The 11,309-nt window shown below is 49.1% G+C and overlaps 1 protein-coding gene across 2 annotated transcripts in view; it reads left to right on the top strand.

Annotated features, from left to right (window-relative positions):
• HYDIN (HYDIN axonemal central pair apparatus protein) overlaps window positions 1-11,309 on the top strand; it is a 403,917-nt gene that overhangs the window by 299,180 nt on the left and 93,428 nt on the right. For both annotated transcript variants that reach the window (XM_047711407.1, XM_047711408.1), the window contains 3 exons: window positions 1,786-1,956; window positions 6,263-6,477; window positions 10,012-10,149. In XM_047711407.1, coding sequence (XP_047567363.1) covers window positions 1,786-1,956; window positions 6,263-6,477; window positions 10,012-10,149 — 524 coding nt within the window. The remainder of the gene's footprint in view (window positions 1-1,785; window positions 1,957-6,262; window positions 6,478-10,011; window positions 10,150-11,309) is intronic.

Genomic DNA, 11,309 nt, shown 5'->3' with positions numbered 1-11,309 from the left:
GAAGTATGTTGAATGAATAGAAAGATATTCATGACACATCATTTTAAGTGAGAAAAAAATGTCATCCTTAGGATTTGCAATCTGTATTAATTTCCTATTGCCTCTGTGATAGGCAGCCACACACTTAGTAGGTTGAAATCATATAAATTGATGTCCTTTCTGAAGATCATAAATCTAAAATGTGTCAGGAAGGCTGCATTCCTGCTGGAGGCACATAGGAGAGGATCCATTTCCTTGTCTTTTGTAGCTTCTAGAAATGTCGGCTGCCTTCCTTGGCTCAGGGCCCCTTCCTCCGTCTTGAAAAGCAGCATCATAGGAGCGCCTGGGTGGCCCAGTCAGTTAAGCATCTGACTCTCGATTTCAGCTCAGGTCCTGATCTCAGGGTCATGAGATCATCCTCACACTGGCTCAGCGCTCAGCAGGGAATCTGTTTGAGATTCTCTCCCTTTCCCTCCATCTTCCCTGCTCACGTTCATTCTCTCTCTCTCTCTCTCTTGCAAATAAATAAATAAATCTTGGGGCGAGGGGGAACCAGCACTGTAGTGTCTTCCAAGTGTCTCTTCCTTTGCTTCACCATCATATCCCCTGTTCTGAGCAGCCCTCCTGCTTATCTCCTGGAAGGGCCCTTGGGGTTGCCCTGGGCCCACCCAGACAAAGGAGGATAATTTCCCGTATCAGGATCCTTAACTTAATTGCAACTGCAAAGCGGCTTTAGCACCTAAGGTTAACATTTCCACAGGCTGTGGGCATTTGGATGTGGATGTCTTTTGGAGGGGTCTTTGTTCAGCCTACCACAGAGCAGGTTTCTTTTTCCTAAGAAATATAAATACATGAGTTGTACATGCATACTTAGCAGCCATAGACTAACTGTAATATCTCTGGATGAGCAAATTGTGGATCTTTTTTTTTTCTTTTCTCCTGTTTATTTGTGTTTTCTGCTTTCTTTTTAATGAGCAGATATTTTGAAATGAGAAAAAATCCACACAAGTTACTCTTTAAACCAAAAAGTCTTCCCATTAGAATCAAAGACAGTAGAACTACAAAAAAAAAATTCTTTTAATATTTTATTTATTTATTTGAGAGAGAGAGACAGAAAGAGAGGGTACTCAACAGCAGGAGGAAGGGCAGAGGGAGAAGCAGACTCCCCACTGAGCAGGGATCCCGATAGGGGACTCGATCCCAGTACCAGGAGATCATGACCTGAGCTGAAGGCAGATGTTTAACCAACTGAGCCACCAGGCACCCTTAGAGCTACAAAAAAAATTTTTTTTAAAGATTTTATTTATATATTTGACAGACAGAGATTACAAGGAGGCAGAGAGGCAGGCAGAGAGAGAGAGAGGAAGAAGCAGGCTCCCTGCTGAGCAGAGAGGCAGATGCGGGGCTCGATCCCAGGGTCCTGGGATCATGACCTGGGCCGATCCTGGGATCATGACCTGGGCTGAAGGCAGAGGCTTTAACCCACTGAGCCACCCATGTGCCCCAGAGCTACAAAATTTTTAAAGATCATGACCAAATCACCTTTTAACTGAGGAGAAAATTCAGAGAGGCTAAGCATTGCCATCACGCTGTGCATGGCGCACTGGTGGTGGAATGAGAACCAGAATCCATGTGGATCTGGTCTTGCCTCTGTTTTCTGCTGCCACATCTGGCCACATTAGAGACTTAAAGGCAAAGCACTTGGAGAGATCACTTTATAGCGGTCTCCATTCTAGAAGCTTCTTCTGTCTAGAACACTGAGCTGCTGAGAGCCAGGAAATTCAACCTCCTGACCCTTTTTTGCAGGAAAATCAGCCACTGCAGTCAGCATGGCCAAATACTACAATGCAGCCTGCTTGAACATTGACTCCGTCGTGCTGGAAGCCATCTCCGACGGCAGCAACATCCCGGGAATCCGGGCCCGGGAGCTCTGCACTAGGGCTGCCATAGAGCAGTCCATGAAGGAAGAAGAGTCTGGTAAGAGCCATTTCCCCTGACTTTCTGGGCTCAAGTGCCCGGCACCCCTGCTGCTAATTTCCATCTTCCTTGTGTCCCACACTGAGCTTTTCTCCCCATACCTGGCTGAAGGCTGACTTACAGCACACTGCCAACTTATAGCCCGAGGAGGAATTCTCTCCACCAATGTCGACAGCTCTCCGTGCCACCCAGGACAGGCACACACTTGGCACTACAGGGAACAGGACAATGAATAGGATGCAGCTTCCACCTTTGAGGGTGGCCCGTGGAAGGCAAGCAGACAGGGTTTGTTCAGAGCAGAGGGAAAGAACATGGCAGGAGGGCAACTTTGGGGTGGCTGGGTTCCAACAAGCATGATCTCAGGAAGTTTTAGTGGAAATGAGCTTTGAAGGAGCAGGTGAATGTTGGCAGGCAAAGATGAAGACAAGGACATCCCAGCCCAGGAAAGCAAGGAAGCTGATAGTCAGTTAGAGGTGGGGAGGTGGGCGGAGGCCCATCATAGTTGACCTTGATGCCTGGATTATGAATTTGGGTTTTATTTTGAAGGAACAGAGGAGTCAGGTGATTTTCACCTTGGGGAGAAGTGTCCAGAGAGTCACAGTGGAAAAGCAGCAGCCCTTGTAACGTCTAATAAAGGGAGCAGTGGAGATGCTGAGGATGAACAGGCTTGGGCCAGCCACCCCAAGGAGGGCTCTCAACATTCCAGGCGGTCACGTCAGGAAACCAGGAGAAGAGCGATGTTGTTTACCAAAATAGGAAACATGGGAGGAGAAGAAAGCTTACTGGCAAGGAAAATTAATTGAGTTTTGGACCCCACTGTAGTAAGTCCCGGTGTGGCCTACCTACCAAAGGTTGGGAATCCCAGCTCCATCAGGTTGTCTAAGGACCTAGAAGGCAGGACAATGTGAAAATATACTGAAGTAGAGTGACTGCTCTGAGCGGAACCACTTTTACATAAATATTCATAACAACATAGCATCATTTCTTTCTTTCTTTCTTTTTTAAGATTTTATTTATTTACTTGACAGACAGAGATCACAAGGAGGCAGAGAGGCAGGCAGAGAGAGAGAGGGAAGCAGGGTCCCTGCTGAGCAGAGAGCCCGATGCGGGGCTCGATCCCAGGACCTCGGGATCATGACTTGAGCTGAAGGCAGAGGCTTTAACACCCTGAGCCACCCAGGCAGCCCATTTTCTTTCTTTCTTTCTTTCTTTCTTTCTTTCTTTCTTTCTTTCTTTCTTTCTTTTTTTTAGAGAAAGAGAGCAGGGGGAAGGGCAGAGGGTGAGGGAGAGAGAATCACAAGCAGGTTCCACACCCAGCATGGAGCCTAATGCAGGGCTCAATCCCACGACCCCAAGATCATGACCTGAGCTGAAAGTCAGACACTTAACCAACTGAGCCACCCAGATGCCCACAAACCAGCATCTGTAATAGTGCACTGTGTCTACTAGCAGGTTGATAAAAGTGGCTGGTGCTTTTAGGCGTGTCCTCTCCTCTTAGTACCTCAGCATGGGATGCGTAGAGAAATAGAGGAGTCTTTGCTGGGAAGATAACAGAAATAGCTTTTTAGTAATGTAAGGGAGGAAAAATAATTTTCTCTCTGTCCTTCTGAGTTCTTGGCTAAGACTCTATAATAAAAAATTCACAAGAAAAAAGCAAGTTTATTAGCATGTTTATCTTATGTGTACACGGGAGATACTCAGGAAGAAATGAGGTGCCTTACAATTTTGAATTAAATACTGTCTTCACGGGGAAAGAAGAGGAGGGAGGTAGTCCTTGTGGGGGAGAGCAAATGAGTTTTAGGGAAGATGAGTAGACCCACAGAAGAACGGACGAGGGTAGATAGTTTGGTACATCCCTGGTGGATGTAACTGCCAGCGTGTAGCTTTGGGACAATGGAGTTCCCTTTGGATGCCTCTCTTTAGGCAGATAAGGGAAGTTAAAAGAAGTCTTCTTTCTGCGTTTGCCCACAGCTCAAGTGCCCACAGCTCAAAAGATAGCAACACATTCTGAGATGACATATCCAGAGCTCCACTCATCGTATTTTGGGGGTGGCCTAGTCTACCTTCAGTGGGAACTCCAAGCTGCATCACAATTCTGGTTCTCTTAAATTTTTGCTTCCTTTTCTCTCAACTAAACTATACTTCACAGAGGTCTTTGGAGCTGTGTTGGTGTCCCATGACACACTGGGGATTCCGGTTTCCAATCTGAGAGGGTAATGTCAAGCTAAAGACATAACTGGGGGAGTCTTCCTCAACAAAGCCAGAGGTTCAACTGCTGGAAGAGAGGAAAACAACCCAGAAAGCTCCAGAAAGGGGCACCTGGGTGACTCAGTGGGTTAAAGCCTCTGCCTTCAGCTCAAGTCATGATCCCGGGGTCCTGGGATCGAGCCCCGCATCAGGCTCTCTGCTCAGCAGGGAGCCTGCTTCCTCCTCCTCTCTCTGCCTGCCTCTCTGCCTCCTTGTGATCTCTGTCTGTCAAATTAAAAAAAAAAAAAAAAAGGAAAAGAAAAGAAAAGAAAGCTCCAGAAAGAGGAGAGGGATGGAAAGGGACATTGGGGAACACTTGCATTTTAGGAGGAGGGGGTGAAGGAGAAGCCAGGAAGTCCAAGAAGGAAGAGTGAGGAGGCTCAGAGGGCTGGGCAGTCAGGAGAGCAGGCAGGGTGCAGGGAAGTCAGGGAGGCTGAGGTGCGGAAGGAGTGGAGCAAGAAGGGCTTTCACACCTCTTCAGAGCCCCGGTGGTCTGGGGGACCCTTCCAGACTTGTTTGTCTCATAGGCCCTATCACTGGTTCATATACCACTTCTGCGACTTCCTTATTCTACTGTCTGCTGACCCCGCCAGAATGTCGGCTGGAAGCAGAGATGTGTGATAGTTCTCGTCGCTGAGGTATTCCCAGCCCCTAGCATGGTGCCTGGCACAGAGCAGACACAGAGTAAAGATTTCCCAAAATGTATCGAATCAGCGAGGGAATGTAGTCAAAGATTGCATGAGCCCTTAGAGAGGGCCACTGTGGCTCACAGTTCAGAGGTCACCGGGCACTTTGGAGAAAGCCCTTTCAAGGGAGGGGTTAACCCCAGACCTCTACTCGCTGCTCGCTGTGGACAATCCTGCCTGTCCCACACCGCAGCCACTGGCCACTTGACATGTGACCAGTCCAGAATGAAGTGTGCTGCCAGGGTGGTTGTTTGAAGACGTAGTATGAGTTAAAGGCTATTCTATACAATAGCAGAGTAACCATTTTTATGTGTTGTTAACATGTTGAAACAATCACATTTTGGATATAGAGGGTTAAAGAAAACACACCATGGAAAGCCATGTGTACTTTTTTAATGCAGCTACTAGAAGATTTTAAATTACATACATAATATGTGTCCGTTGACAGATGTGGCTCACACTACTGTTTTCAAAGTCAGGCTGTGAGGGAAAGAGGGGGGGTGTCATGATGATGTCTGGAAAGAAATGAAAGAGCTGGCTTTTTAAGATAGGGCAGAATGACGGCAAGGACGGGGAAAATTGAGAGCCATAGAACAGCCCAGAAGAGACTGCACAGCCATAGTGGGAGAGGTGGGGGGGCGGGTGTGCAGGACTCTGGACCAGGTGAGCGGGTGCGGGCAGCTGGATGCCAGAGCAGTCTTTATCGAGGCAGAGCCGGAGGTGGCGGTGACGGGGCTGGATGAGCGCAGGACTGGCCTGCAGATCTCTGGTGCAGTTGCTCTCCTGGTGGCTTCAGACTCTTTGCCCCTCTGCCCCCCCCCAACACACACACACATACACCCCAGCCACCTCCAGGTGCAGTATGGAGTCCTTGTACCTATAATCACCTCCTGGGGGAGAGACAGAGGGAACATATGAAAAGATAGAGCGGGGTAAGCATAGTGACAGCTCCCAAGGGAGTTCTGAGGACCTATTTGCTGAAATGTGGTCACGGAGAAGTAATGAGCCTTACCGAGTCTGCCCGTGCACTGGAGAACGGTGGCAGCTGCCTGGGCACACAGCCGCATCACCCCGTCTTAGTGCTGGGGTCCTAGCGCACCAGCGGTTTCAGAAGCGCTTGCCCTCCGGGCTGGAAGAGAACGTGGGGCGACTAACACGGGATCCGCCGGGACGATGGGCCTCGGAGAAACCCGCACTCCAGCCTCGGGGCCTGCAACCTCTTCTCCCAGCCCCTCCCAGCCGGCTGCAGGCGGAGATGGCTTTGTGGTCCTCAAGAGAGTCACACCCGTGATACCAGGTGTTGTGCCATCCCCACCATCATTTCCTTGCTATCCTCGGGTGACTTTTAATATAAATCTACTCTCTCTCTGTAGCCCAGGAGGCTGCGTTGGGCCAAACCACTGTGGGACAACTACGTCTGAGCAGTGAGACCCTGGGCAAGCTGACCTCAGATTCCACGCTGGTCACCCCCGAAATTAAACCTACAAAGCCGCTGCGCGGAAGCATGGTGATCGCCAAAAGCAAGACGGAGAGCCACGGCTCCGGGTCTCAGAAGCAGCATCACCAGCACGCGCCGGAGACGCCGCAGGTACAGATGAGGGCTCCCCCGGCGGAGGGTTGGGGTCCTCCCCCCTGCCCTTCCTCCTCAGCGTCCTGCAGCCTTGACAGCATGGCGTCGTGGCTGGGGGTGCCCTCTCCAGGCTCATGGTGCAGGCACGGGCAGGCGTGCTCCTCCGGCAGGGGTTCAGCAAGAACTTTCCTGTGAGGCACTGGCTTGAGTGCTCACAAAGCGGAGATAAACGATGAAAAATCCCTGTGCTCTCGCTGCACCAAGCGTCCGATGAGGGGGATGACCCCCCCGTACACGTATCTGCAATAAAATGAGATTGGTGACGAAAGATGTTTGTGAAAAAGAATTGGGGTGAACCATATGAAATGGCCAACAACAGCAGTTTCCGACCGCTCAGCCTAATCCTACAGGAACGCTAAGGATGAAACCATTCGTTTCAACTGCAGGGGCGGCGGAGGCTGCATGGGAGTCTGTGAGAGTGTATCAAAGGCACCAGAAAATCCCAATTCTGACCCCAACACCCCCCCCTTTTTTTAAAGATTTTATTTATTTATTTGACAGACAGGGATCACAAGCAGGCAGAGAGGCAGGCAGAGAGAGAGGAGGAAGCAGGCTCCCTGCTGAGCAGAGAGCCCAATGCAGGGCTCAATCCCAGGACCCTGAGATCATGACCTGAGCAGAAGGCAGAGGCTTTAACCCACTGAGCCACCCAGGCGCCCCTACCCTTTCAATAAATAGGGAAGTTAAAACTTATTCAAGATCACCCCATCCCTCATGCGGCTGCCACAGTGTGACAGGACTCAGGGTTTGGACAACAGTCGCCCTGTTGGAGTGCCTCACCCAGAATTGGCTAATTGGTCTTCCAAAGCTCTCCTAAAGCATGAACTCTCCAATGACTGGAGTTTAGTCATGTTGCAAGTTGGGAGAAATGTGTACTAGGTCATATAATGAAGATATGTCCTATAATTTAAGGTCATTTATTTATAAATCATCATGTTCTAGGAGAGCACCTGCTGGAAATCCTGGTCTTTTGAATGACATTTAATCTGACACTCACACTTCTCAGTTCCACGGCCTCCTCAGGTACTCACTGCCATGGTCATGTTCTAGAATTGGTTCACCATTACCCATAAACTCCAAGACCTCTGCCTTACACTTCATCCTTCCTGACTGCCATCTTTAACTTTCCAGATGACTTACTCCAGGAAGTAATTGGTCCCATGCAAACCTTCAGTCCATATCTTCACTGCCGGCCCCTCTTCAGTTGTTTTCTTGCCCCGTTTGCAATCCGTGACTGTCCCTGTAGGCTCTCTCTCGCCCCTTCCTCTTCTGCGTACTCTCCAAGCAAAAGTTCAGCCCTGGTAAACCCGATTCTCTGCCTCCTGAGGCAGGGTGGCTGAACACGGCTAGAGACAGCCCTCCTCTCTCCTGAATGGTCTTCATCCAAACTTAAGACCACAAATCTCAAATAGACCCTTTGGTCTGCCCTAGTAAATTTGCTCTCCTTCTTTTCGAGATAACTATTTTATGGAGGTCATCACTCTCCAAACCTCTAAGGCCCTTTCCTGTTGCCCATTCCCAGCTAATGATCTCTCTCCTGGCTGCATGGAGGAAGCGGCAACACTGGAAGGCGACCACCTGATTCTCCCACCACCAGATCTACGAGCCAGGCTGCACCCCAGCCCATCGCCACGCCTTCCCTGCCAGAGTCACTGCCCCCAGCTCTCACCTGAGGCCCTGCCCGGGTGCGCCAGCCCCCCCCCCCCCACTTCTCACTCAAGAGCTAAATTCCTGCAGTCATGCCCTCTCTCCTGCTTTCGTTGTGCCCTACCTAGTGACTCCTCCCCATCAGCATCTATGCATGTTGTATGCCTCCCGCCTTTAAAAATACTGCCCTGAGGCCCCGGACCGCCCTCCCGCTGTTACCTCCTCCAGTCAACTCCTCTTCACAGCTGTTTCTCCAAAGACTTGCCACAGGCCTTCCTCCTCAGCCTCACCACATTCTTTTTTTGACCTATTCCAGGGAGGCCCTTGTCCTTACCACTGCTCCTCTCAAGCACCACTCCTCTCAAGGTCACTGCCATTCATCTTGCCAGATCCCGCAGCCAGTGTTCTCTCCTCATCCCCTGTGACCTCACAGCAGCCGATAACTCCTCCTACTGGAAGCACTTCCTGGCCATCGGAACACCACACTCTTCTACTTTCCTTCTGCCCCATTAAGGACTCCCTCCTCTCCTCCAGCTTCTCCACCTCCTCCAGCTTCTCCACCTCCTTTAGATCCTTAGGATTTTGGACTAGACTAGAACTGAGTCATCTCCTTTTGTTTTCTACCTTTTCTCCGTAGGTGATCTTATCCAGCTCATGGCTTAAGTACTTGAATTTTTTCAGTATGCATATGACCCCCAAATTTCTATTTCCAACCCTAATTTCTTCCCCAGCTCAGGTGCATACATCCAAACTCACAGTGAATGGCTTAGAGACCCCTCAAAATTTACATGTCTGAGAAGTGATTCTGGCCCATTCCCAAATCAGAACAAGACAAAAAACAAAAAATAGCTCTTCCCTCAGTTTTTCCTTTCTTAATAATTGACTTTACCATTTTCCAACTTGATCAGGCCAACGCTCAAGGAGTCATTCTTGGGGCTCCTCTTTCTTTCACATTCCCTTCCAAGTCCTCGGGGAATGGGATATGAAGGAAAGTGTCAACCACGTCTCCCTACCTCCACCATGACCATCCTCATCCCTGCCACCATCATCTCCTGCTTGGAGCATGGAAACATCTAACTAACTAACTAACTAGCCTTCCTGTTTCCACTCTTGTCACCCAAGCAGCAGGCACAGTGGTCTTTCAAAAATAAAACTCAGATCACACGTCTGCCTGAAACATGCCAACAACTTCCCATAATACTTGGAATAAAATCCGAATTCATCCCCGGGGTCTACAAGCCCTGCATGTTCACACCTGACTATGTCTTCAACTTTAATGAAGCCTGGCCCTCTTCCCCATTGCTCACTTAGTCTAGTTACACAAGGCTCCCATGTACTCCCCAGATCCCAGCAAGCACACTCAGGTTCTTGTCCAACTCTGTCACACCTCTCTGTCCCTTTACCTTATGCCGTTCTCCCTGGCATTTATCACTACTTGAGACTGTTGTTGATTTGTATATTCACGTGGTCCTTTTCTGTCTGCCCCGCTTGCAGGAAGGACATTTCTGGCAGCAACATTGCCAGCCTTGTTTGTTGTTGTATCCCTAGTGCTAGAGGGGTCCCTCGTGCACAGTAGGTGCTCAATTACTATTTCTTAAATGCACAAATTCAGGGTGTTCAGTACATACACAAAGCAGCTTCCATGGTGTCCCTGCTTGAAGCTCACAGCAGTTCTTTAAGAGAAACAGGAATTTTCCACTTTACAATGCAATCGCCATATTACAGATGAGGAAATGAGGCCCAGAGAGATTTCATCATTTCCATGAGGTCACATGGCTTGTACGTGTGAGAGCTGCTGGGACACCAATCTGGATTCTAACTCCTGATCCTTCTCCCACTCCACAGGTTTCCTCCAGCCCCCTCCCTACGGGGCCCGCGCAGCGCCGGCTCAGTGTCAGCCCCAGTATCGGAGGAGAGACGGGGCTCGTGAGCTGTGTGCTCCCCGAGGACCTGCTCACCCAGATCCTGGCTGAGCGCATCCAGGTGCGTCTGTGACCCCCACCCCCGCCCCTGCACAGAGCTACGGGGCTCCCACTCCATCCCTGTGCTGGGAGCTGAGGTTCAGATCCACAGCCCACCCACGGCTGCTCAGAACCCAGGGGCCCTGGACAGGAAGGAAGGGTTTCTTCGTCCCCAACAGCCATTTGCTTGTCCTTTTGACATTCCTGGTCAGTCCCTGGCCCTGGCGCAGTCTGCAGCCTGAAGCCACACGCCTTAAAGCTCCAGTGAACTGGTTACATATTTTTTTAAAAAAATCAGTCATAATACAGCCCTCTGATAGCATAGTAAAAATCATCTCATGGAGTCACGGAAAGTTAGAACTTCATTAATTTCTGTAAAAAATCATCTTCAATACGTTATTCAGTGAGAAAAGCAGATTATGAAATAATACATAAAGCACAAGTACATTTCTATAAAAGTATTTCTAAATGTGTATCATACAGACCTAGTAAAAACTCCCAAGGCACATGTAACTGGTTATCTTTGGTTAACAGGATAGTGGATTTTTAGTTCTCTCCATACATTTCTGAATCACTTCACAATGGCAGATTGCTTTTAAAGTCAAGAAACACAGTAACTGTTTCCATTTTTTTTTTTCCAGAATGTGTTGTACAGTTAAAAGAAAACAAGATTAGCAGGAATGGGGAGGGTACCACTGAAGCCTGTTTGCCGCTTATGGTTTCCAGAGAGCTAAATTGTTCACCAGGTCCTGGAGTTGTCCGTTTGCCTAGGTTTTTTCAAACTGGGCCACAATAGTAGTTGCGCATTTAAATAGAATGAAACGGGGCCCGAGCTTCCCAAGAGGAGTATTAATAGAGGAAATGACTCGTGTTCAGGTTTAATGGCTACTGCGCTCAAGGTGCTGTCCCTTTCCGTGGATGTGGGCCAGTACATGTGCAGGTGTGCCATGGGCCCGGGTTAAATCTCGGGACAGCCAAAGTGGCCCCACAGAACTGACCTACTTAAAACACCCATCCTGGATGAAACGTGGAGTTTGCCTACTTCTTTCATTGACAGTCTTGCTACAAAGAAAACAAAAAAAGAAAACAGCAGTTGCAATAAATGGTGTCTTTAGTGATGTAGTTGATTTACCTTTTGACACAAGATTCTTGCCTCATCAAACACCGGCAGTGATGGGACAC

The sequence above is a fragment of the Lutra lutra genome, chromosome 17 (genome assembly GCF_902655055.1).
Source record: "Lutra lutra chromosome 17, mLutLut1.2, whole genome shotgun sequence".
Taxonomy (NCBI): Eukaryota; Metazoa; Chordata; class Mammalia; order Carnivora; family Mustelidae; genus Lutra; species Lutra lutra.
This window is presented reverse-complemented; position numbering and strand designations above follow the sequence as displayed.